At 60.6% G+C, this 25,294-nt stretch overlaps 3 protein-coding genes across 8 annotated transcripts; 2 read left to right on the forward strand and 1 right to left on the reverse strand.

Annotated features, from left to right (window-relative positions):
- Positions 1–245: 245 nt before the first annotated feature.
- Positions 246–13,348, forward strand: FRMD8 (FERM domain containing 8). Of its 4 annotated transcripts, none has more exons than XM_046905094.1 (11): positions 246–369; positions 1,304–1,471; positions 2,347–2,448; positions 2,590–2,648; positions 2,759–2,925; positions 3,098–3,286; positions 3,371–3,494; positions 3,856–4,044; positions 4,668–4,791; positions 4,900–7,017; positions 8,324–13,348. In XM_046905094.1, exons 1-10 carry the CDS (start codon positions 318–320, stop codon positions 5,037–5,039), a joined length of 1,314 nt encoding a protein of 437 aa, XP_046761050.1. In that variant the 5' UTR covers positions 246–317; the 3' UTR covers positions 5,040–7,017; positions 8,324–13,348. The 4 variants fall into 4 exon arrangements, with proteins under 4 accessions (XP_046761050.1, XP_046761051.1, XP_040511079.1 ...); XM_046905095.1 differs by having other exon boundaries at positions 4,900–5,141; XM_040655145.2 differs by having other exon boundaries at positions 1,307–1,471.
- Positions 9,503–13,292, reverse strand: LOC112530942 (NADH-ubiquinone oxidoreductase chain 5). The gene has a single exon (XM_025145628.3). It carries the CDS (start codon positions 11,470–11,472, stop codon positions 10,429–10,431), a length of 1,044 nt encoding a protein of 347 aa, XP_025001396.1. The 5' UTR covers positions 11,473–13,292; the 3' UTR covers positions 9,503–10,428.
- A 2,914-nt stretch (positions 13,349–16,262) lies between the features above and the next one.
- On the forward strand, positions 16,263–25,228 carry SCYL1 (SCY1 like pseudokinase 1). Of its 3 annotated transcripts, XM_015273643.4 has the most exons (16): positions 16,263–16,510; positions 17,432–17,572; positions 18,040–18,156; positions 18,644–18,858; positions 19,140–19,230; positions 20,137–20,292; positions 20,377–20,535; positions 20,615–20,722; positions 21,418–21,531; positions 22,204–22,356; positions 22,896–23,084; positions 23,547–23,619; positions 23,866–24,081; positions 24,261–24,328; positions 24,426–24,615; positions 25,053–25,227. In XM_015273643.4, exons 1-16 carry the CDS (start codon positions 16,400–16,402, stop codon positions 25,178–25,180), a joined length of 2,229 nt encoding a protein of 742 aa, XP_015129129.3. In that variant the 5' UTR covers positions 16,263–16,399; the 3' UTR covers positions 25,181–25,227. The 3 variants fall into 3 exon arrangements, 2 of the variants coding, with proteins under 2 accessions (XP_015129129.3, XP_040511077.1); XR_005842477.2 differs by lacking the exon at positions 24,261–24,328 and having other exon boundaries at positions 25,053–25,189; XM_040655143.2 differs by lacking the exon at positions 17,432–17,572 and having other exon boundaries at positions 25,053–25,228.
- Positions 25,229–25,294: the final 66 nt, after the last annotated feature.

Raw genomic sequence — 25,294 nt, forward strand, 5'->3', positions numbered from 1 at the left:
CTCCCACTGTAGGACCCAACTGCATGGGGGTTCACCCCTCCCCATGTGTCCCGACGTTTTGGGGACGCCCCCCTCTATGGGTCCCGTTGTTTTGGGGACCCCCCCCCCCCCCTCTATGGGTCCCCACGTTTTGGGACCCCCCCCCTCGGTGACTCAGGACTTTGGAGGACCCCGGCGCCCTCCCGCCGCGGGGTGGCGCTGTCCCCACGCCCCGATCCCTCCCTCCCCACGTGACGCGGCGCTGTGACGTCACGCGGCGCGACTCCCTCTCCCTCCGTTCTCGTTTCGGTCGCGTTTGGGCCGAGCGCGCCCCGGGGATGGAACCGGAACCGGAACCAGAACCGGAAGCGGCGGCCTCCGGGGCTGTCGGTGAGGGAGGGGCACCGGGAGAGGGGCGGGGCTAGAGAATGCGGTGGGGCGGGCGGTGATGGGGTGTTCCGGTAACGCGGTGTCCCGGGGCTCCCCTTAATGAGGGCCCCAATGATTGGGGGTCCCGGTTCCTGAGGACCCCAAAAACCGGGGTGCCATTAATGAGGGGCCCAATGAGCGACGCGTCAGAAATGGAGGGTCCCCGTAAGCAGGGGTCCCGTTAACCACACATCCCATTGACTGCGGGTCCCATTAGCCAGGGGTCCCATTCACTGGAGCTCCCAGGAGCTGGGGGTCTTGTTCATCAGGGGTCCCAATACATGGGGGTCCCATTAACCAAGGACCCCAGTAACACATCCCAATACTTGGGGGTCCCATTCACCAAGGACCCCAGTAACTGGAGACCCCACTACCTGGCAGTCCTGGTACTTGGGGGTCCCATTAACCAAGGTCCCCAGTAACTGAGATCCCACTACCTGGGGGTCCCATTAACCAAGGGCCCCAGTAACTGGAGATCCCTTTATCTGGGTGTCCCAGTCCCTAGAAGTCCCATTAACCAAGGACCCCAGTAACTGAGACCCCACTACCTGGGGGTCCCGTTCCCTGGGGGTCCCATTAACCAATGACCCCAGTAACTGAGATCCCATTACCTGGGGGTCCTGGTCCCTAGGGGTCCCATTAACCAAGGACCCCATTAACTGGAGACCCCACTACCTGGGGGTCCCGGTCCCTAGAGGTCCCATTAACCAATGACCCCAGTAACTGAGATCCCCCTACCTGGGGGTCCCATTAACCGAGGACCCGAGTAACTGGAGACACCACTACCTGGGGGTCCCATTAACCAAGGGCCCCAGTAACTGGAGACCCCATTACCTGGGGGTCCCGTTCCCTGGGGGTCGCACTGACCGGGGTCCTGTTGCGGGGGTCCCTCCAGCAGCGGTCCGTGTGTTCCTGCCCGACGGCTCCGCGGTGCCGCTGGCGCTGCCCCCCCCGGTGCTGGGGCTGACGGCGGCCGTATTGCTGCGCTGCCTGTGGGACACGGCCGGGCTGGGCCCCGAGGGCTGCGCCGCCATGGCCCTATGGCTGGTGTCGGGGCTGCTGGGTGAGTGGGGGGCTGCGGGGGGGGTGGGGGGGGACGGGAACGGGGAGTTTGGGGCTGGAGATGGGGGTTTGGGGTTGGAAATGGGGGTTTGGGGTCAGCAACGGGGGATGTGGGGTTTGGAAATGGAGGTTTGGGGCTGGAAATGGGGGCTTGGGGTTGGAAATGGGGGTTTGAGGTCAGTGATGGGGGATGTGGGGTTTGGAAATGGGGGTTTGGGGTTGGAAATGGGGGTTTGATATCAGTGATGGGGGATGTGGGGTTTGGAAAAGTGGGTTTGGGGTTGGAAATGGAGGTTTGGGGTTAGAAATGGGGGTTTGGGGTTGGAAATGGGGGGCTGGGGTCATCACTGGGGTGGGTTGGGGTCAGAACTGGAGGAGTTGGGTCAGCATTGGGGGTTGTGGGGTCAGAAATTGGGGGCTGGGGTTGGAAATTGGGGTTTGGGGGCATCAGTGGGGGATGTGGGGTTGGAAATGGGGGGTTGGGGGCATCAGTGGGGGACGTGGGGTTGGAAATGGGGTTTGGGGTCAGCACTGGGGGGTGGGGTTGGGGTTGGGAATGGGCTGTGCTGCTGTGGCCCTATGGCCGGTGTCGGGGCTGCTGGGTGAATACTGGGGACAGGGTTTGGGGTCTGGGGTCAGAATCCCTGGGGTTTGGGTCGGGTGGGTTTGGGTTTGGGCCCTGGGGCCCCCAGGGTTTGGGTTTGGGGTCAGTGGGGTCAGAACGCCCAGGTTTGGTGCTGGGGGGGCTTTGGGGTCTGCGGCTTTGGGTTCCGGGATCCTGGGTTCTGAGGGGGGGGGGGATTGGGGGGTATTTTGGGGCCGGGACCCCCAGGATTTGGGGGTGCCGACCCCCCCGGCAGCGCGGTGCCCCCCCAGAGGTGCAGCTGAAGCCGCGGCAGCAGCCGTTCCGCCTGCGGCGGCAGTGGGCAGAGCTGGTGCTGCGCCTCAGCGATGCCCCCCCCGGAGCTGTGGCCAGGGGTAAGGCTTGGGGGGTGCGGGGGGGGGGGCTGGCTGTGGGGCACACCCCATGGGGTCTGGTTCCTTGGGTGGGGGGGGCGGACGTACATTTTGGGATCCCCTCTTTGGGTCTGGGGGGGCTCACGTTGTTCCCCCCCCCAGATGAGCCGTGCCTGCACCTGCGCCGCAACGTCTTCTTCCCGAAGCACAAGGAGCTGGAGGTGGGGGGGGGCACCACGTGGGGACCCCCTGCGGGACCCCCCCCCCCCTTGGTGACCCCCTCTGTGTTCATCACCTCCCCCTCCCCCCCCCCCCCCCGTGGCCCCCCCAGCTGCAGGACGAGGCGGTGCTGCGCCTGTTGGTGGCGGAGGCGCGGGGCCACCTGCGGGGGGGTCGTTGGCCGCTGCCCCCCCAGGAGGCTGTGGAGTTGGGGGGGCTGCAGTGCCGTCTGCACTTCGGCCCCTTTCAGCCCGGGCAGCACTCGGCCGAGAGCCTGCGGTGAGCACCCCCACGGGGACCCCCCCGTACCACCCACAGCCCCCCTCAACCCCGAGACCCCCCCAGATCCATCAAAACCCCCAAATCCATCAACACCCCCCTCCCATATCCCCCCCCCCCCCCCCCCCCCCAATATCCCTGGGACCCTCCAATTTGTGCCCTCTCCCCCCAGGCCGGCGCTGGAGGAACTGCTGCCCCCCACCCCCCGGGGACGGTTCTGGGGGTCCCTACGGCGCCGCCCCCCCGGACCCCCCCCCGAGGAACTGCTCAACGCCTTCAGCCGCACCCCCGGACCTGAGACCCCCCCCGCGGAGCTGCTGCGGAGCTTCCTGCAGGGCTGCCACCGCCTGCACGGCTACGGGTGGGCGCTGTGTCTTTTGCTGTCCCCCCCCCACTGTCCCTTTATGCCCCCACGACCCCTCACATCCCCCCCCCACCCCCCCAGGTGTGCTTTTTTCCCAGGGGCCATCGACCGCCCCCCCGGGGGGCTGCTGGGCCGGGGGGGGCTGCGCCCCGTCAACGTGGCCGTGGGGCTGGAGGGGGTCACCATCATCGACGCCCGGGAGAAGGTGTGGGGAGCTGTGGGGCAGCTGGGGGGGCCGTGGGGTGGGTTACGAGCTCCTGTGGGGCAGGTTGGGGGGGCTGTGGGGCAGTCAGTGCCGTGGGGTGGGTCTCTAAGGCGTGGGCAGGGATGGGGAGGCTATGGGGCTGCATATAAGGCTTGTGGGGGGGAATCTGTGGGGCAGGATTGGGGCTGTGGGACGAGGTTGAGGATGGGGGGAGCTATGGGGCCCATGGGTGTTATTCTGTGGGGCTGAAGGGGGGGGGGGGGTCATTTGTGGGGCAGGAGTGGGGCAGTGGGGGGGGGAGGGGGTCCTGTGGGGTGGTCTGTGGATGCTGGAGGCAGCCGTGGGTCTGAAACCCCCCCAGCACGTGCTGCTGACACTGTCCTACCCTGAGCTGAGCTGGGAGCTGGTGGGAGCCGTGGGGCAGGACGGGGACGCAGCCGAGGGGTTGGGGGGCGCGGACGCGGCGGAGCCCCCCCAGCTGTGGTTGGAGTTTGATGGCGAACAGGAAGGCGCCCGCGTGAACCGACTGCTCAGGGTGCTGTCCCCACAGGTCTGCCTGCTGCGGGGGCTCCTGGGGGGGCTCGGGGTCTGCCCTGGGGGGGGGGGGGGTGGGAAGGTCGCAGCTCACCCCTTGGGGGGCACTTGGGGGGCTCGGTTCTGTCCTGAGTACTTTGGGGGGGCACTGGGGGGGTTCCCAGCATTCCCCTGTGGGGCGCTGGGGGACTTGGTTCTGTCCTATGGGGCGGTTGGGAGTCACCTGGGGGGGTCTCTGGGGGTCATTTATGGGTCCCTGTGGGTTGCTATGGGTCCCCATGGGTCACTTGGGGGTCCCTGTGGGTTGCTATGAGTCCCCATGGGTCACTTGGGGGTCCCTGTGGGTTGCAGTGGGTCCCCATGGGTCACTTGGGGGTCCCTGTGGGTTGCAGTGGGTCCCCATGGGTCACTTGGGGGTCCCTGTGGGTTGCAGTGGGTCCCCATGGGTCACTTGGGGGTCCCTGTGGGTTGCTATGAGTCCCCATGGGTCACTTGGGGGTCCCTGTGAGTTCCTATGGGTCCCCGTGGGTCACTTGGGGGTCCCTGTGGGTCAGCTGGGAGAAGTTAGGGGTCCCTGTGGGTCACTGTGGGTCTCTATGGGTCCTTGTGGGTCACTGTGGGTCTGTGCATCCCCCACAGGCGGAGCTGATGAGCGCCCTCATCGAGTGCTGCATTGCCCTGGGGGGCACTGAGCCCCCCCTGAGCCCCCCCCAGCGCCGCCCCCGCCCCCAGCGCTTGGCCACCATCGATTACGTGGAGGATGGTGGGCACTGGAAGGGGGGGGGGGGGGGCATTGATGGGGGGTACTGAAGGGGGTGAGCGACCCCCCGTGACCCCCTCTGTGACCTCTTCCCCCCCCTCCCCCCCCCAGGTGCGGAGCTGCGACGGGTGAAGCCCCCCCGGCGCTCAGCGTCGTTCTTTGGGCGCATGGGGGTCCGGGGGGGCAGTGAGGATGAGGCCGCGGGGGGGGCACCGGGAGCCCCCCAGGATAGAACGGGAGAGCCCCACTGAGGGCTGGGAGCCCCTCCCATGCACTGCCCCCCCCACCTCCCCCCCCCCCCAGTAAGGGCTGGGAGCCCCCCGGTATGGACTGGGGAGGCACTGGGAGCCCCGGTAAGGATTGCACCCCACACTCCCCCCCACGAGCCCAAATTTGTTCCTTTTTCACCCCAAAACGACACCAGTGAGCACCGGAGTACCGCCCCAGTGTCACACTCCCCCACGTTGGGGCTAATTTGGGGTTATTTTGGGGGGTTATTTGGGGTTATTTTGGGGGGCTATTTGGGGTGCATTTGGGGCTATTTTGGGGCACTTTGGGGCTATTTGGGGGGCATTTGGGGCTATTTTGGGGCACTTTGGGGCTGTTTTGGTGCTATTTTGGGGCTGTTTTGTGGGAGTTAAGGGTTATTTGGGGGCAGTTTGGGGTTGTTTTGGGGTTATCTGGGGGCAGTTTGGGATATTAAAGGGGGTTGGGGGATATTTTAGGGTTACTTTGGGGCAGTTTGAGGTTAATTTGGGGCAGTTTGGGGCGATTTCCGGGTTGTTTGTGGGAGTTTAGGGCTATTTGGGGGCGGTTTGGTGTTCTTTTGGGGCGGTTCGGTGCTATTTTGGTTCGGTTTGGGTCTTTTTGGGGCTATTTGGGGACGGTCTCTGTGGCGCGGGGCACTTTGTGGGTTTTTTTTGGCAACGTTGGGGCCATTTGGGGTCAGCCTTGGGCAATCTGGAAGCTGTTGAGAGCGGATCCGCGGTGCTTTGGTGCGGACTGAGGTGGCTTCAGCCTATTTTGGGGCGGCTTGCAGCGAATTTGGGGCATTTTGGGGCCGATTGGGGCCATTTTAGGGCCGCTCGTCACAAAATGGCGGCAGCACCACGTGACGGCGGCCATCTTGGGGCCACCGCACAAAATGGCGGCGGCGAGGCGGAGAGTGCTGCGTTCCTTCCTTGGGCCCCATTTTTTTTCCCCCATCACCGGGAGTTCGTCTTTAAAACCACTTTTTCTACAGTATTTATTTATTTTTTTTTTCCCCACTGTGGCAAAACGTCCCCATTGCGAAATAGGTTGGTTTTCTTTTTTTCTTTTTTTTTTTTCCTTTTCTAAGCCAAAAATCGGGTTTCTGCGGTGGGCACAGCATTATCGGTGTTCGGTAATTACAATTGTGGACACTTAAATCACCCAAAGGTTGGAAGTTGAGCACTTTTACGAGCAAAACCTGCACGCATTTTGTCCAAAAACATTAAATATTGTATTTATTTGGGGGTGGGGGGGGACATATTTTGTGTGCTTGGCAGCGGTTCGTCAGGAAAATGCCGCAGAACGGAGGCGGCTCTGTGAGAAATGGTGGTTTTGGCGCATTGAATTTTCGTAAAACGGATATTTTTGTAGCTGAAGGGCACCGTTGGGGGGCGGGGTGCTGATTTTGGGGATATTTGTGAGGTTTTAGGGCAAAAATCTTGAGGGAAACTGAGATGGGGGGGGGGGGATTTGTGAGGTAAAATGTGTCAGGAAAATGGTTTTTTTGTTAATATTTGTATGGATTGAGCAGCCCCGCGATAACAAAGAATGAAGGGAGGGTTTTGTTTTTGTTCTTTTCTGAGGTTTTACCTCAAAAATGGTGAGGGGATCGGGGGGGCGGTCACGCTTGGAGCTGGGGTACAAAGGGGGCCGTTTTCTGAGGTAAAACATCACAGAAAAAGGTTTTTTTGAGAATTGTTTTTAACGATTTGGGAGCCTTTCGATATGAAGAGGGAAAAAGGTGAAAATTTATTTATTTTTTATTATTTTTTTTTTATTTTTTCCCCGAGCTCCTTCGGGGAGCAGCCATGGGCCCCAGGGGCCGCTTTTTTGGGGTAAAACACGGCAGAAGAAGGGACGTTGAGGGATGTTTTCAGTATTGAACCGCTCCTCGGTACGGAGGGAAGGAGAGCTGCCGCTTTTTCGGCTGCTTTTTTAGCCAAATTCCTGAGGGAAAAGGGGCCATTTTGTTCTGAGGTAAAACAGAAGGGAGGAAGGGATTTCGAGCGTTGCTTTCACTAACAGAGGAGCTTCTCGATGGCGAGGGGAAGGCGAGAGGGGAATTTTAGAGGTTTTAACCCAAAAAAAGGGCACCGGGAGAGGGGGGCACTGTCGGTCGTTGCCGCCTCCGCAGGGGGGGGGGGGGGGGGGGGTTGGGGGCGCTGCTGCGCATGCGTGGAGGACCGCTGCGGCGGGGGGGGCGCTGCTGCGCATGCGTAGAGGGGCTCTGCGGCCCGGCGGGGGTGGGGCGCGCATGCGCAGAGCGGCACTGCGCCACCCGGCACCGGTCCGAACCGGACCCGACCGCATCACCGCGGATCGCTCCGCCGCAGAGGGACCGCCCTCGGAATCCGCATTTTTTGCCTTTAAATGGAAGGGTGGGGGGAGGGGAATAAAGGTTAATGCGAATGAAAGGTTTAGCTTGGGGGGGAGGGGGGTATGGAGTGGAGGGTATTGGGGGAGGGGGAGGTGGGGGATCCCCCTGGACGCGCGCTTTCTGAAGTGATTTTGGGGTGCAAAGTTGGAAAAACGGCCCTTTTTCCCCGAGGGGGGTGAGGGGGTATCCGCTGCACACAGGTGTGGGGTGTTCGGGGAGGTTGGGGTGAAAAAAGAGCAATAAAAGTGCGATTTTCTTCATGTGAATGTTGTGTGCGGGGATTCTGCGTGGAAATGGGCATCTTCAGAGCCCCCAAAAAGGGTTAAATTGGCCCAAAAGTGGGAGCGGAGCTGCGAGTGAGGAACAAAATGGTGGCCGGGAGGGGGGAGGAATTCAGAGACCAAAAAACACCAAAATAACCACGCACAAAAAGGGCATTTCCATCCCAGGGGGATCTCTGCCCCTCGGTTCAGTGACCAAAAGCAACGTTTAGGGGGAAAAAAAACCCAATGTTTTGGTGAAAAAAATGATGTTTTTCCTTTGTGCCGGAGGCTTCCCAGGTGCAGAAGGCCCTAAGATGGCTCCCAGGGGCAATTTCTGAAGAAAAAGTGTCTTTTGGGGGCTGTTTCTGTGCTAAAAAACATGAATTCTCATAGCGAGTCATTAAACAGTGATGTTAAAGGCAGAATAATTGGTGTTTTTTTGCTGTTTAATTCGGGTTTTTAGGGCGTATGAGCTGGAATGTGCAAGTCATGGCTGCAGCCATGGGGTTAATCTCAGCCCAGGACTTGGGGGCGATGGGAGGACAAAAAAAAAGGGGGGGGAAATTGGGGTTTTTCTCACAAAATGATGTGTCCGAACAATAGCAGCCGACTAACAGCAGCCCATTTCTCTCTGGTTTTGCAGGAAACGCCTTGAAAATGCCATGGAAAAACTCCCCGGTGCCGCTCGTGTCATCAGAGCGTTAATTACGCTAATTGGTGCTAATGAGAGGTCTGCTGCGTTTTTGGGGCGTCCGTAATCTTAGGGTGTTGCTACCTGGAGCGGAAATGCCACAAAATGCAGCAAAATGGGGTTCGGTTTTCCCTTTAAAGGGCCCCGTGTGGCTGCAGCATGACTCAGCACGGCTGCAGAACGGGCTGAAATGGGGATATTTGGGTGCATTTTGTGAAAAATCGGGTGAGGGGGGAGGGGTGGGTTGGTGGGGTTCGAAGGGGGCTCGGAAACTGCTGAGAAAAGAGGAAATGAAGTGGAAAAATACAGACTTTTCAGCACTTTCCAGCTCACCGAGGGAAACGAGTGGAAAAAAAGGCACTTTTGGGCTTTCTCCTTTGTTTAAAAAAAAAAATGTGGGTACTGAAATTAGCGTTGGATTTTTTCCCCCCACAGATCTGGGGCCTTTTCTGGGGCGGAGAAGTGGCGGTTGGCAAAATGCAGTGGGGGCAAAACCAGGGGAAAATAATATGGAAAACAAGAAGAACAACAGCGAAAATGCTGGAAAATGGCGCCAGAAAGGATGGAGATGTTTAAAATGGGGGGAGGGGAGGGGGGAGGGGGGAAGGAAGAAAAGAAAGGGTGAAATTTAACCTTTTCCATAGCAAAACAAAGGAGGGCTGACATCTTCAACAGCGCTCCTTGGTGAGGAGTTTCGGGGAACCCCCTTCATCCCCCCCAAAAAGGCTTTGTGGTGCACAAAGATGGCTTTTCCTTTTATTTTTTTTCTTTTCCCTTCTTTTCCCTTCTTTTCCCTTCTTTTCCCTTCTTTTCCCTTCTTCTTTCTTTTGCTTTTTTTGGCCGCCCTCATTTTGGGACGTTTCGGGGGCGTTTGGGGGACTATTTTGCCCTTCCCCCCCTCCTCCCCCCGCGGAGGCAGAGCCGCAGCACCGCCGCTCAGCCCTATAAAAGCTCCGCCCCGGCGCGGGGCGTGCAGGGGAGCAGGGCAGGAGAGGCGCAGGGAGGAGCTGCAGAAAATCACTGAATTCTGCACATTTCTGAGATTTGAGAATTTTGGGAGAGGTGCAGCGAGCGCTAGGCGCCTTCCTTCAGCCCCGATTAGCTCTGCGGGCTGTTTTCTTATAGCTCTGCTTTCCCCTTTGCTCGAGGTAGGGCTTTCAGAGGAGGAAAATGAGAGAAGTGTGGAAAAACGTGAGCGTGGAGGAGCTGCAGGGAGGGTGAGCGAGATGTGGGGCGAAAGCGGGGCTTTTCGCCAGCCGAAGAGAAGTGCAGGGGGAGAAAAGCGAACGCTGAGCTAAAATGTGAAGTTCTGGAGTGAAAGATGGCTCTGAGAGAAGATGGATGGAAGGAGGAGAAATGGAGAGCGAAGAGGACAGGGAGAAATGAGCAAGATGGAAAAAATGGGTGGCGGTGCGGAGTTGGAAGGAGTTTCAGAGCGAGGTGAGCAGCGGCTTCACGCCGACGTGGCCCCACGCCCACCCCATGGCAACAGCCAAAAAGCTGCGTTCTTAACCCAAAACGTGGCAGCAGGAGGAGAGGCGTTTTGGTCCCCAGCGGCGCTGTTTTGAGGGCGTTGTAGGAAGATTTGGGATTTCGGAGCCGGGAGTGGAAGAGCGGAGGCGGCGACGAGGCAGGGAGGAGAAATTTAGAGGAGAAAAAAGGACTTTTTGGTTCAAACTGCACATGGGGCCCTGGGACAGAACGCGGAAGTCAGGAGAAAATGGAAACAGGAGACAAAGAGGCAATGATGGCAAAAATGGAGGAGAGGAGGAAGTAATGGAAAAAAAAAAAAAAGGAGAACGTAATAGGAAAAAAAAAAAAAAGGAGAAGAGAGGATAAAATAATGGGGGGAAAAGGAAAATAGGAATTAATAGAAAACGAGAGAAGAGAAGAATAGGAAGTAATAGAAAAAAATAAAGTAGAAATGGAAGAGAAAATAGAAAAAAATAGGAGAAGAGCAGAAAATAGAAAAAATAGAAAATAGAAAATGATAGAAGATAAAATGGAAGATTAGAAAATAATAGAAAAAATGAAGAAATTGAAGAGAAAATAGAAGATTAGAAAATAGAAAAAAATAGAGGAGAAAACTGAAAAAAAAAACAGAAAAAAGGAGAAAAAAGAAAAGTAGAGAAGAATAGAAAGTAAAGAAGAGGAAGAATAGAGAAAATAGAAAGAAAGAAAAATAGAAAAAGGAAAAATAGAAGACAATTAGAAAATAGAAAACAGTAGAAAACAGAAGAAAAGTAGACAGAAAATAGAGAAGAAAATAGAAAAAAAAAAGTAGAAGAGAGAAGGTAGAAAATAGAAAAAACATAAAAGAAGGCAGTAGGGAAATAAAGTAAAAAAGGAAGAAGAGAGGAAAAATGAGAAAAAAAAAGGAGAAAAACAGAAGAGAGAAAACAGAAAAATAGAAAAAATAGAAAAAAAAACAAGAGAAAATAGAAAAAAAAAGAAGAGAGGAGAATGAAAGAAAATAGGAAAAAAAAGAAGATAGAAAATAGGAAAAAAAAAAAGAAGATAGGAAAGAAAGAAGATAGAAAAATAGGAAAAAAAAAGAAGATAGAAAATAGGAAAGAAAGAAAGAAGATAGAAAATAGAAGAGGGAAATCAGGATAAGAGAAAATAGAGGAGAAGAGAAGAGAGGAAGATAGAAAAGCAGCACGTAGAAGAAATGGGAGGCGGCGGAGCGAGGAGTGGTTCCAGCCCGAATGGAAGTGTAAATTGGGGAAGAAAAGAGGAAATTTGGTGAAGAGAGGAAGAATAGGGCCCAGAGAAGAGAAGATGTGGAAAAGCAGAGAGAAGGAATGGAAGGCAATGAGGCGAAGCAGCCGGAGCGTGGTGAGGCTGGAGGCGGAATTCACCGAATCAGCGGAAACGGCCCCAAAAGGAGCGGCGCGGTGAGGCCCCGCAATGGGGCGGGGGGGGGCTCTTGTCGTTGCAGGCACTGCTTGGCCACAAAGCGCCCTGGAATTCCCTGTGGTGGGGCAGATTTTGGGATAAAAAACGACGGAAATGGTGAATGTGTATTTTTTTGGGGTGGGGAAAAAAAAAATAGCAAAAAATGTGGAAAAATAAGAACGCAACCCCAAATCCAACGTCATCACGCTCCGGCTGTACAGTGTTGTAGGTACCGGTGGTGCACCGCAGAGTAAGTGCCAAATCCTTGTTTTCTTACCCCAAAATGTTGTGCTGGGGGGGATGGCGGAGCAGGTGGGGAAAGGAGGATAAAAAGGTGGAAAAAGGGAAAAGTGCTGTTTTCTTTTGTGGGGGTCGGGGGGGTGTTCGAGTGTGTTTCCCCCCTCAGGTGTGGCAGCAACAGGCGACAAAGTGGAGGAGCAATTAAAAAAAAAAAAGCATATTAAGATAATTACGATGAGAAAATGAGAAAAAATGGACCCTCAGGATTTAAAGATTTGAGCCAAGAAAGGGAAATCTCAGCGGCCAGGAGCTTTTCTGCAGGGAGATTTGAGGATAAAACCCACAGATTTGGGTAATTGGGACTCTGAGAAGTAAGAATTTTTTCTAAATAATTTAAATTTTGGGGCGTTTCTGTGTATTTTTGGCTGGTGGCTCGATGGGGTCAGGGTTGTGTTGGGGGGGGGTGGTGTGTTTTGGGGTGTTCTCCGCCCTTTTCGCAGATGCAGTGATAGGAAGCAGCGGCAGCTTTGGAAGAACAGATTCTGTGAAAAGCCGCTTTTTGTCCTCAAAAAGGAGCTGGAAAATCAGGAGTGCAGCTTGTGCCAGGAGCTTCGCTTAACAAAAACAGCGTAACAAAAAGCCCAAACTGCCCCAAAATGGCAGCGGGTGGGGGCGGGGCAGGGAGGGGGGGGTTAATATTCTGTGTTTTCAGGTTTTTCTCCGTAAAAGGCAGCAGGAAGCTTAAATTTAGGCTTTATGCCCCCAAACCGTGAGTTGTGAACGTAGGGAAGGGAGCGAGGCGGGGGGAGAAACGAGGCAAAAAGCCCAGGATGGCTCCGTTTGCGATGGTGGAAAGGATGGCGCACCGGACTCCCTGAATTCACCAAAACCTCCCCAGTTCACGAGGGGCGCGGTGGCGCGTTTTGGGGGGAATTCCGGCATTTTTGGAGGTTGGGACGCGCGGGAGGAGCTGGGCGCGCTGGGACCCCGCTTCTGTCCGAAATTGCCCCAAAAACACCCCCACTCCCCCCCCTGTTCCGACGCGAGGGATGCGAAAAGGGGCCGATTGTGGACAATGTAGCAAAAAGGAGTGCTTTCACCCCAAATGGGGGCTGACGCAGGGGGTCTGTCTCGCAGGTGTAGCCTTGAACCGTCGGATTTTGAGGGAAAAAAGGCAAAAAAAAAAAGGGGCGCTGGGTGTTGGCAGCAAGGGATCTTCGCACAGATCAGTGAGAGCACCAAAACCGCAGGAAATTGCCCCAAAACCGAGGCAGCGTGGACGCCCGACACGAAAAGGCAGAGAGAGCCCGGCAGCAAAACCTCCCAAAAAACGTGTAGGAAAGGGAGAAAATAGGTATTTGTGCTGTTTTTCACCCAAATTGGAGATCCGGATAGATTCGGGGCCGTGGTGTCAGAATGGTGGTGTTTCACCCCGGGTGGGTCGTCCCCATCAGCCCAAGTTTTGCTTGTTTTCCACCCATTTAAAAATGAAAAACAGTGGCTGAAAGTGCCCCAAAATGGCAGAAAATGCCCCCAAAATGAGCAGTCTGCACAGCAGTGCACGGCTCCGTGCCCTTCAGCGGGCATTGCAGTGGAAGAAGTTGGTTTTTGGTGACAGCAGTGCTGTGCACTGAGGGGAGGGAGGGGGGGTTTGTGACCGTTTCTCAGTTTTTCTCCCCAAAAACGGCAGTGGTGGTGCGGGGTTCTGGGGGGGTTTGTTGTGTTTTGTTGTTTTTTTTTCTCCCCCCCTCCCCACTCTCCATTGAGGCAGCGCCGCAGCGACATAAAATGGCCCCAAATCGGCCCAAAGAGGAGCATTGCTAAAAAATGACTAAAAATTAGAAACAAACAAACAAAAAAAAACCCCAAAACGAGCACAAAACCCCTTAAAAAAGAGGCAGGAAAAATCCAAGTGAGCGGAGTAAGTACCCGCGGCGCGGTCACGCCGGCCCCAAACCCCGCTTCCTTAGCTCGGTGTGCGCCGGGGATGTGAGCCCGACCCCAAATGCTGCTTTCTGGGTCCTTTTTCTTTGTTGTTTTTTTTGCACCGGCCCCAAAAAGCCGCTTTCTGAGCCCATTCTGTGCTGGGGCAGCTCCCAAAACAACGCACCCAAAATGATGTTTTCTGCGCCCGTTTCGTTGCACGCTGACCCCAAAACGTCCATTTCTGAGCCCGCTTCACGCTGGCGCCGCATGGCTGACCCCAAATCCCCCTTTCTGAGCCCATTTTGGACGCGTGGCTGACCCAAAATCCCCCTTTCTGAGCCCATTTTGCGCTGGGGATGTGTGACTGACCCCAAATCCCCCTTTCAGAGCCCATTTTGGACGTGTGGCTGACCCAAAATCCCTCTTTCTGAGCCCATTTAGCGACGGGAAAGCGCGCTGGACCCAAAATCCCTCTTTCTGAGCCCATTTTGTGCTCTGACCCCAAAACGCCATTTCTCGTGCCCGTTTCGTGCTGGGGACAGGAGCATGACCCAAAATCGCACTTCCTGAGCCCGTTTTTGCGCCGGGGACGCGCGGCGCCAGATAGAAACTACTAAAAAACCCCCAAAGCGCCCCAAACTACGCGGGGTGGGAGCGGGGCGCGCGCCTTCTCCCCGTGCGTCCGCAGGTCCCGAAAAGCGCCGTTTTACCAAAAACTCCCCAAAGCGCCCCAAAAAACGCATCGCCTCGGAGCCGCGCGGAGAGCCCCGATGCCGCCGGGTGGCTTTTTTGGGTCAGTTTCACGGACATTTCGGTAACTTTGGGGCGGCTCAGCCCCCGACGCCGGCGTAGGGAAAGGCCGGTTTTTGGCGTTGGCGGAAATGGGCGTTTTTGGGGGCGGTTTTGGGGCGCGGGGGTGTCGCGATTGCCTTCCAGGAGGTGGCGGCGCGGCCGGACCCGCGGCGGAGGCAGCAGGTGATGATCACGTTTTCTTCCTTTCCCCAAAACCTCTCCAAATCGCCCCAAAATTGGAGCTCGGCCGCCCCCCAGTTAAAGCCAACCCCCCTCAAAACCGAACCGCACCAACAGTGTCACCGCACGGTGTCCCACAATGGGGCGTGGGGCCCCCCCGGCTTCACGCCCGCCCCCCCACACCCCCAAATTGGGTAAAAACACAGCAGAAAAGGGGTCGGGTCCTGGGGGGGGACCCCAGGATGCCCGGGGGGGCCCAAATTGCCCCCAATCTCCCCCCAAATCCCCCCTTCCTCCCCCCCGGGCCAGGTTTTCTTTTCCTGAGAGAACGCCGTTGTCTCAGGTTTTGCTTTTCTCCTTCGGGCCACAAAGAAACGGCCAAAAAAAAGCAAAAGGCGCCGGTGGTGGCACTCCCTGTGGGACGGGGTTCGAATCCCCGCGGCGCCGCTGCTGGCCGGGCCCTGCGCTCCTATCGCGACATGGAGGGTGTGTCGCGACATACAGAAGGTGTTGTGGCACAAAGGTTTTGTCGTATAAAGATTGTATCGTGACATGAAGGTCCTGTCACGATGTAAAGATGGATTTGTGACACAAAGGTCTTGTCATATAGAGACTGTATCGTGACATAAAGGTCCTGTCGCAATATAAAGATTGTATCCTGACGTGAAGGTCCTGTCACAATGTAAAGATGGTATTGTGATCTTGACATATAAAGACCGTATCATGACATAAAGGTCCTGTCGCAATATAAAGATTGTATCGTGACGTGAAGGTCCTGTCGCAACACAATGCTTGTATCATGACACGAAGGTCCTGTCATGACGTAAAGGCAGTATCGTGACACAAAGGTTCTCTCACAACATGATTGAACTGTGACATGAAGGTCCTGTCGTGACATCCAGGTCCTGTTGTGACGAGCCCGTATGGGAGCACTGGGGAATGAGGGGGCACTGAGGACAGGGACCCCGTACAGCCCTGAAGGCCCTATATCGTGACAGGGAGGTTGTGTCGTGACGGGTGCTGTGCAGTGAGGATGCCATGGAGTGCTAAGGATGCCATATCATGACAGGGATCCCTTGTACAACTCAGGAGAGTGGTCCCATATCGTGACAAGGAGCCCATGTAACAGCAGGGCCGCCATGTCGCGATAGTGACCCCTTCTGGTAGCAGGTGCCACATTGCAATAGGGACATCGTGACAGCCCCATGGATGATTGGGGATGCAGCATCACAGCAGGGACCCCATATCGCGACAGTGGCACCTCATCGCCACGTGGAGCCCACGTGACAACGCCACATAGCCGCAGGGACACTGCGTGGGGACACCTATATCGCGACAGAGGGACCCTGCATCACCTCAGCAGTCCCCACATCGTGACAGGAAACCTCGTCACGACAGAGCAGGCAGCGGCCCCTCCCCACGTGGTGATGCTTCAGGGACTCCGTGCCGTGACGGGCTGTGCGAAGCCTCCGTATCGCAACGAGGACCGTTCGTATCGTGACCAGGACCTCCATGTCGCGACAGAAACGCCTCTATCGCGACATCCCGCAAACCCTACGGTGCAGCGGCGACCTGCCCAACTTCCGCCGCGCGGTGCGGACCCCTCCATCGCGATGGGGGAACCACGTCACGACAGACCACAGTGACCAATAAAGCCGATGAAACGCAGTTCTGTCTCTGGTGCCGTTTTCGATCCCCAAAACCCCATTTTTTTGCCCCAAAACCCCAACCCGGCCGCGCTGCGGAGGAGCGTCGCGTCCCCTCCTACGTCACATCCTGGCGCCGCACTCCCACGTCGCCGCCGGAAGCGCCGCGTCGCGCCCCCTTTCGTCACTTCCGCGTCGCTCTCCGTGACGTCACTTCCGCGCGACGCCGCCGGCGCAGCATCGCCACAGCGCTCCTCTCCGCGCTCCGCCCCGCCGCCTCCCCGCCCCTCCCCGCCCCCTCCGGCGGTGTCGCCGCGTCTCCCCCCGGTTTGGCACCGCCGCCGCGATGTGGCTCTTCGGCCGCGACCCCGTCCGCGACTTCGGCTTCGAGATGGGGGCTGCCGAGCCCGACCCGGAGCCCAACGGCGTCTGGAAGCGGCTGCGGGGGCACCGCAAGGTACGGGGGGGGGGGGGGGCGCGTCCCACGTCCGTGTCCGCATCGCACGGCCCCATTTCTCGTGTCTCCGCTCCGCGTCCCGTATCGCCGCCTCTGCTATGCTGTATTTTATGGCCCACGTCGTGTGCCCCACATCCCCATAATCCCCACATCCCGTATTCCCATATTCTTCATACCGTATTTCGTAACCTTTATCCCCCATCCCCGTCTCCTTCCCATTGCTGTCCGTTCTGTCTCTGTCCCTTCCGTGTCCCCCCCCGTCCCCTCCATGCCCTCCTGTCCCCCCCATGCCCTCTGTGCCTCCCTGTCCCCCCCATGCCCTCCATGCCTCCCTGTCCCCCTGTCCCCCCCGTCCCTTCCCTATCCCCTCCTGTCCCTCCCTGTCCCCCCCGTCCCTTCTTTGTCCCCTCCTGTCTCCTCCATGCTCTCCTGTCCCCCCCTGTCCCCTCTATGCCCTCCTATCCCCCCATCCCCTCCCTGTCCCCCCCGTCCGTGCCCTGTCCCATCCTGTCCCCTCCATGCCCTCCTGTCTCCTCCATGCCCTCCTGTCCCCCCGTCCCCCCCATCCCCTCTATGCCCCCCTATCCCCCCATCCCCTCCCTGTCCCCCCCGTCCCTTCTCTGTCCCCCCCATCCCCTCCATGCCCTCCTATCCCCCCATCCCCTCCCTGTCCCCCCTGTCCCTTCCCTGTCCCCTCCTGTCCCCTCCACACCCTCCTGTCCCCCTCCTGTCCCCTCCTGTTCCCCTCCCATCTCCTCCTGTCCCCCCCGTCCCTCCTGTCCCCCCCGTCCCCTCCATGCCCTCCTATCCCCCCATCCCCTCCCTGTCCCCTCTGTCCCTTCCCTGTCCCCTCCTGTCCCCTCCACGCCCTCCTGTCCCCCCCTGTCCCCCCCATCCCCTCCATGCCCTCCTGTCCCCCAGGCTGACGGGCAGCCGGTGACGGTGTTTGTGCACACCCTGGGGACGGGGGACCCCACCGGCACCGCCCGCGCCCGCTGTGCCCTGCGGCGCTTCCGCACCCTGCGGCACCCCAACATCCTGGGGTACCTCGACAGCCTGGAGGTGGGGATGGGGGGGGAGAGGGGGCAGGGAGGGGATGTGGAACGACATGGGGACACGGAGGGGCTTGTGGATACGGGGGGATAGGGAGGGAAATGGGGGGGTATGGGGACACGGGGGGAGATGTGGCGGGACATGGGGATATGGGGTGACCTGGGGGGATATGGGGGGACATGGGGATATTGGGGGGTATGGGGGGACAGGGGGATATGGGCAGCACATGGGGACACGGGGACATGTAAGGATATGGGGTGACATGGGGGGATACGGGGGGGCATAGGGATATGGGGGGGACGTGGAGGGAGAGGGGAGATGTAAGAATATGGGGAGGGGGACAGGGGAACGTAGGGATATGGAGGGGGATGGGGATATGGGGGGGCACAGGGGGACATGGGGTATGGGAACACGGGGGGGGGGGGGGGGCGGCAAGGGGGGGGCGGGGGGTGAGGTGTGCCACGTGGTGCCCGCAGACGGAGCAGTGCCTGTACCTGGTGACGGAGGCGGTGACGCCGCTGCGCTGCCACCTGCGGGACGCGGGGGGGGCCCTGAGTGAGGAGGAGGTGGCGTGGGGGCTGCAGCAGCTGCTGGTGAGGGGGACGGGGGACGGGGGGGGGGGGGGGCATGGATCTGGGGGGCCCCGGTGGTTGGGGGGGGCTGGGTTGGAGATGGGGCTGCGGATTTCGGAGCGGGTCTCCACATTTTGGGGGTCCGCCACGTTCCTGGGGGGGTGTGCAGGTTCTGGGGTCTGCTCACGTTTTGGGGGCGGGATCCCCATGTTTGGGACTCACCCCACATTCTGCGGGGGGGGGAGGGGAGGGAATCGCCGTATTCTGGGCTCTCCCCACATTTAGGAGTGGGATCCCCACATTTTGGGGTGGGGTCTCCATGTTTTGGGTGCTCCCCATATTCTAGGAGGGGGGGGGGGTGGATCTCCACATTTTGAGGTCTCTTTGCATTTTGGGCTCTCATTTTGGAGGGGGTCTTCAGGCTGCAGGCCCATCCTACACCCTGGGGGGGTCCTGACACCCCATCCACCCCCCCCCCGTGACACCCCCACCCCACTTCCCCCCCCAGACAGCGCTGGCCTTCCTGTCCCGCTCGGGTCTGGTGCACGGTGCTGTGGGGCTGGACGCCGTCTTCGTGGACCCGGGGGGGGAATGGAAGTTGGGGGGCCTGGAGCAGGTGGGGGGTGGCGGGCAGGAGCCCGCCCCCCGGCCCCCCAATGAGCCCCCCCGGCCCCAGGACCCCCCTGAACTGAGCGGGGGTGGCAACGGGAGTGGGGAGCCCTGGTGAGTGACAGGGGGGGGGGGCAGTGGGGTGTATGGGGGGGGCAGTGGGGTGTATGGGGGGGGCAGTGGGTCCACAGAGGGTTGTGTGGGAACATTGGGGTGAGGGGGGACGTTGGGGACATGGAGGGTTGTGGGGTGGACATTGGGGGGGGCATGGGGACACTGGGGACGTGGGGGTGTGGGGATATGGGACAATTTGGGGAGGGGGAGGGGACACGGGGATGTGGCTGCTCAGGGCCGTGCCCCCCCCGACCCCCCCATACTGCCACTGCTGTCCCCAGGGCGGGGGATATGTGGCGCCTGGGCTGCCTCATCTGGGAGCTCTTCAACGGACCCCTCCCCCGAGCCAGCGCCCTCCGCAACTTCGGCAAGGTAAGGTGGGGGGGGAACCTCCTTCACTTCGGGACCCCCCCAGGACTTCCCCTGGGCTTTGGGGACCCCCCTTCAAGGATACCTGAGACACCCCTGGGTCTCTTCATCCCTCAGACCCCCCCATCCAACAGCAGTGTTCCCCCCCCACCCCTCAGACCCACCCCCTCTGCCTGAGACCCCCAATATCTCAATCCCCCCCCCCACAATAACTGTGTCCCCATCCCCTGGGACCACCACCGTGTGGGTTCTTCCCCCATTACCAGGGTCCCCCCACTCCTGCCCCCCCACCCCAAAGCCCAACACCCCCCATTCCTACAAACACCCCCCGAATACCTTCATCCCCCAACCCCCAACTACCCCCATCCCCTCCCCCCAAAGCCCAACACCCCCCATTCCTACAAACCCCCCCAATACCTTCATCCCCAACCCCCCACTACCCCCGTCCCCCCCACCCCAAAGCCCAACACCCCCATTCCTACAAACCCCCCCAATACCTTCATCCCCAACCCCCCCCCAAAGCTCAACACCCCCCATTCTTACAAACCCCCCCAATACCTTCATCCCCCATCCCCCCACTACCCCCATCCCCCCCCCCAAAGCCCAACACCCCCCATCCCTACAAACCCCCCCAATACCTTCATGCCCCAACCCCCAACTACCCCCATCCCGTCCCCCCAAAGCCCAACACCCCCCCCATTCCTCCAACCCCCCCAATACCTTCATCCTCCATCTCCAACCCCCCACTACCCCCATCCCCCCTCCCCCAAAGCCCAACGCCCCCCATTCCTACAAACCCCCCCACTACCCCCATCCCCTCCCCCCAAAGCCCAACGCCCCCCATTCCTCGGACCCTCCCCCCAATTCCCATAGCCCTGACCCCCCTTTCCCCCCCCCCCCCCCCCCCAGGTGCCCCGCCCTCTGCTCGCCCCCTTCTCCCAGCTGGTGGCCGCCGACCCCTCCACGCGGCCGAGCCCCGAACAGCTGCTGGAGTTGGGGGGCCGCCCCGGCGCCTTCCTCAGCTCCGCCATCGCCACCACCGCGCGCGGCCTCGAGCAGCTGCAGGTGGGTGCCCCGTCCCCGTATGTCCCCCCCTGCCCCCCCCATATCCCCACGGTGTCCCCACGATGTCCGTCCCCCCCCCCCCAGGTCCAGGACCCCCCGCAGCGCCGCGCCTTCCTGCAGCAGCTCCCAGCCCTGCTGCCTTCGCTGCCCTCCGCCTTCCGCCACCACAAACTGCTGCCGCGGCTGCTGCAGGCGCTCGAGTTCGGCAGTGCCGACGCCGCCGCGCTGCCGCCGCTGCTCCAGGTGCGACCCCGCAGCCCCGCCGCCCCCCAGCGGCCCCGCGACCCCTCACTGCCCTCCCCTCCGTCGTCCCCCCCCATAGGTGGCCAAAGCGTTGGACCCCCCCGAGTATCAGCGCCGCATCGTCCCCGTCATCGTCCGCCTCTTCGCCTCGCCGGACCGAGCGCTGCGCATGCGGCTGCTGCAGCAGGTGGGGCGGTGGCACCTCCTGGCGTCTCCGTGTCACCTCCGTGTCACCTCCGTGTCACCTCCTGACACCTCCTGTCACCTCCACGTCACGTCCACGTCACCTCCTGTCACGTCCATGTCACTTCCATGTCACCTTCTGGCACCTCCATGTCACCTCCCATCACCTCCGTGTCATCTCCACGTCATCTCCATGTCACCTCCCGTCACTTCTGTGTCACCTCTCTGTCACCTCCCATCACCTCTCTGTCACCTCCACATCACCTCCTGACACCTGCTGTCACCTCTCTGTCACCTCCCGTCACCTCTGTGTCACCTCCACATCACCTCCTGGCACCTCCCGTCACCTCTATGTCACTTCCGTGTCACCTCCTGTCATCTCTGTGTCACCTTCGTGTCCCCATCTGTCCCCATGTCCCCCCCCAATACGTCCCCATGTCCCCCCCCTACATCCCCATGTCCCCCCGCCCCATCTGTCCCCGTGTCCCCCCCCCAGTACATCCCCATGTCCCCCCCATACATCCCCATGTCCCTCCCGTACATCCCCATGTCCCCCCCCATACATCCCCATGTTGCCCCGCCCCATACATCCCCATGTCCCTCCCATACATCCCCGTGTGTCCCCCCAATACAGCCCCATGTCCCCCCCCTACCTCCCCGTGTCCCCCCGCCCCATCTGTCCCCGTGATCCCCTCCCAGCTGGAGGACTACATTGAGTTCCTTCCGGAGGCGACGGTGAGCTCTCAGATCTTCCCCCACGTGGCTCGGGGTTTCCTGGACACCAACGCTGCCATCCGTGAGCAGACCGTCAAGGTGGGCCCCCCCCAATACCTGGGACCCCCCAAAAGCACCTGAGGTACCCTCCAATGTTGGGACCCCCCCACTTTTTGGGTCCTCTATTTCTGTGCCCCCCCCCCCCCCCGGTCACTGCCACTGCTGAGCCCCCCGTTGCTGGGGTGTCCCCATTGGTGGGGTGTCCCCATTGGTGGAGTGTGCCCCATAGACGGAGGCTGATCCCAATAATAGAGTGTGTTCCTATTGGAGGGGGTGACCCTACAGACTGTGCGCCCCCACTGATGATGTCCCCCCCATTGACGGTGTGCCCCCATTGATGATCCGTCCCCCCCATTGATGGAGTGCCCCCATGGATGATGTCCCCCTCCCCATCCACAGAGTGCCCCCACTGATGATGTCCCCCCCATTGACGGAGTACCCTCATGGATGTTGTCCCCCCCCCATTCACAGAGTGCCCCCACTGATGATGTTCCCCCCCCCATTGACGGAGTGCCCCCATTGATGATCCGTCCCCCCATTGATGGAGTGCCCCCATGGATGATGTCCCCCCTATGACGGAGTGCCCCCATTGATGATATGTCCCCCCATTGATGCAGTGCCCCATGGATGTTGTCCCCCCCCATTGACTGTGTGCCCCCACTGATGATGTCCCCCCCCCACTGACGCTGCCCCCCATCCGTGTGCCCGCAGTCGCTGCCGCTGTTGGCCCCCCGTCTCCCCGAGGCGCAGCGGGGCCGGGAGCTGCCCCCCCTCCTGTGCCGCCTGCAGGGCGACGCTTTGGGCCCCCTGCGCTGCAACGCCACGCTGTGCCTGGGCCGCGTGGCCCCACTGCTGCCCCCCACGGTGAGCGCCCACCCACCCCCTGCGCCCCCCCCCCCACCCCTGGGGCCCCCCCTACCGTTGAGACCCTCGTGAGGAACCTCTGAGATCCCCCGGCTCCCCCCGACCTCTTCTGGGACCCCCTCACAGCCCCCACCCACCCCTGACTCCCCATAGAACCCCCTGGGATTCCTCTCTTATCCCCCCCCAGACCCTCACGACCCCCCTTTACCCTCCCTGAACCCCCCCAAGAACCCCCATACCCCCCTCAGGACCCCCATGTCTGCTTCGTCTCCTTGACCCCCCCCAGGACCACCCAGAGGACCCTCCTGGCCCTCCCAGACACCCCCCAGCCCTTCCCTTACCCCCCAGGCCCTTCACAACTCCCCCCAGCGACCCCCAGTACCACCCCTAGGATCCCCCTTCCCATCCCCACGACCCCACGAGGATCCTCCTACCCCCCCTTTAGGACTATTGACCCCTTCTTAGCTCCCTCCTGACCCTCCCAGGACCCCCCCCCACCCCTCCTGACCCCCTCCCTTCTCACTGCCCCCCACCCACAGGTGAGACAGCGGGTCTTGGCCCCCGCCCTGGCACGGGCGACGCGGGACCCCTTCCCCCCAACACGGGCCGCCGCCGTCGCTGCCTTCGCTGCCACACATCGGTGCTTCACGGCCGCGGAGTGCGCGGGGAGGGTCCTACCCACCCTCTGCCCCCTCACCCTGGACCCCGACCGCACCGTGCGCGAGCAGGTGGGGGGTTAGGGGGGGCCGTCGGCCCGATTTGGTGGGGTTTGGGGTCTGATCAACGGGGTCTGGGGGGTCCTGGTCCTCCTGCTGGGGTGACTAGGGTCTGGGGTCCCGTTGCAATGGATACTGGGGTCTGGGGGGGTCCCATTGTGATGGGTGCTGGGGTGAATATGGGGTTCCAGCGTGTTGGGTATTGGAGTCTGGGGGCCCTGGTCCTATTGCTGTGAGTGCTGGGGGAGGTCTGGGGTCCCATTGCGGTGGGGTCTGTGGGTTAATGGGGTCTGGGACGTCGGTTCAATGGAGCCTGGAGGGTCTGGGGTCCCATTGGTGGGGTGGGGACGTGGGTCTGGGGTCCTATTGCAGTGGGTTGTGGGGGGGTCCCGGCGTAATGGGGTCAGGGGGTTATGGGGGTCTGGGGTCCCACTGATGGGATTCTGCCCCCCCCCCCCCCCCCCCTCCCCCCAGGCTTTCCGGGCGATCCGCAGTTTTCTGGAGCACCTGGAGGCGGCTGCAGAGAGCGGGGGGGGCACGGAGGGGGGTGAGAAATTGGAGGGGGGGGGGAGAAAATGGGGAGGGGGTCTGCGGGAGATTGGGGGAGAAAATGGGGGGGAATCGGGGGAGGGAATTGGGGGGATCAGGGTGGAAAAATGACGTCTGTGGCGGTGAGAAAAGGGGAAGGGTCGTGTGGGGAGGGAGCTGGGGAGGAGGTGAGGGAATGGGGGGTCAATGGGGGGCACACACAGGGATGGGGGTCTCAGCCCACCCACCCGTCCCCCCTCTGCAGCGTCCCCAGGTGTGGTCGCACCCCCTGAGGCCACAGCGGGGGGTCCGGGGGGGTTGGGGGCCGCCGTCTCCTGGGCTGTCACCTCCCTGACAGCGCGGCTCATGGGGGGCACCGAGGGTGGCAGCCCTCCAGGGCCCCCCCTAGACACCCCGGCAGAGACCCCCACCGAGACCTCTGCGGAGACCCCCGTGGAGACCCCCACAGCCCCCCCACAAGGTGAGAGACCCCTAAACCTCCAAGTGGGGTCCCCAAACCCTCCCAGGATCCCCATAACTTCCCCCAGGGTCCTACATCCCTCCCCCAAAACCCCCAGGGGGGCCCAAGACCCCCCCCCGCCCCCCAAGTAATTTACCTCTATGAGGGTCCCCACCCCTCTTCGTGCCCTCCTCACCCAGAGCCCCCCTCTGAGCCCACCCCCCCGAATGATTTCGACTGCTGGGACGACGACTGGGGCAGTTTGGAGGTGAGATTATTTTGGGGAGGGGGCCGGGGGGGGGCACAGCACACTGGGGGTGCACAGCGTGCCCCCCTCCCTTTACGCTCCTCTGAACCCCTTCCAGGATGTGGAGCAGCCCCAGAGCCCCCCCCCAAGCACCAAGGACAAAGCGGAGTTGGGGGGCTCTCAGCCGGACTCCCCCCCACCCACTGCAGCCCCCCCCCGGGACCCCCCCTCAGCACAAGATGAGGAATGGGGCACCAGCACAGAGTGGGGCACTGAGGACGCATGGGAGGCGCTGCCCAGCCCGCGGGGTGAGCCCCCCCGGACCCCCACAGACCCCCCTGGACCCACCGTGACCCCCCCAACCCCTCCTGTCCTCATTTCTTCCCACCCCCCCATTATGTTCAGGGTCCCCCCAGTGCCCCTCCAACCTTCCCAAGATCCTCCCCCCGAGGGTCTCCCTGGGACCCCTCCAACCCCCCAAGGCCCCCCCAGGTCTCCTCTAATCCCCTTCTGACCCCAAAGACCCCCCCCAGTCCCCTTCCTTGTCCCCCAGGACCCTCTTCTCCCCCCAGTACCCTCCTGACCCCTGCAAGACCCCCCCAGTACCCCCTGTATCGCACTCCTCGACCCCCGGGACCCCCCAGGACCCTCCTGTCCCCCACAGAGCCCCGCAGTACCATTCTGACCCCTCAGGACCCTCATGTTGCCCCCCCAAGACCCCCCCCTGACCCACGTCTCCCCCCAGGCCCCACCCCGGACCCCTCCCGGCGGCAGAGGGAGCAGCAGCGGCGCCGGGAGATGGAGGCGCGGAGGGCGGAGCGGCGGGGGGGGGCGCGAGGCCCCCCCAAATTGGGCACACGGAAACTCGACTGAAATCGGAAGGGTGGAGGGGGGGGAGGGGGGGGGCCGGGGATGCGGACCGGGGAATAAAGGCTCCGAGAACCACAACTCCCAGCGGCCCTTGCGCGCGGTGGCGCGGTTGGATGA

Source organism: Gallus gallus, chromosome 39 (assembly GCF_016699485.2).
Source record: "Gallus gallus isolate bGalGal1 chromosome 39, bGalGal1.mat.broiler.GRCg7b, whole genome shotgun sequence".
In the NCBI taxonomy this organism is placed as follows: domain Eukaryota; kingdom Metazoa; phylum Chordata; class Aves; order Galliformes; family Phasianidae; genus Gallus; species Gallus gallus.

Excerpts from the sequence above, each read along its gene's own strand:
- FRMD8 (XM_046905094.1), top strand. The coding sequence starts at position 318 with ATGGAACCGGAACCGGAACCAGAACCGGAAGCGGCGGCCTCCGGGGCT. Across the intron at positions 3,287-3,370 it reads CACCGCCTGCACGGCTACGG|GTGTGCTTTTTTCCCAGGGG; the intron begins GTGGGCGCTGTG and ends CCACCCCCCCAG. Across the intron at positions 4,045-4,667 it reads TCAGGGTGCTGTCCCCACAG|GCGGAGCTGATGAGCGCCCT; the intron begins GTCTGCCTGCTG and ends CATCCCCCACAG.
- LOC112530942 (XM_025145628.3), bottom strand. The coding sequence starts at position 11,472 with ATGACGTTGGATTTGGGGTTGCGTTCTTATTTTTCCACATTTTTTGCT.
- SCYL1 (XM_015273643.4), top strand. The coding sequence starts at position 16,400 with ATGTGGCTCTTCGGCCGCGACCCCGTCCGCGACTTCGGCTTCGAGATG. Across the intron at positions 20,723-21,417 it reads GCATGCGGCTGCTGCAGCAG|CTGGAGGACTACATTGAGTT; the intron begins GTGGGGCGGTGG and ends ATCCCCTCCCAG. Across the intron at positions 24,616-25,052 it reads GGCGCTGCCCAGCCCGCGGG|GCCCCACCCCGGACCCCTCC; the intron begins GTGAGCCCCCCC and ends GTCTCCCCCCAG.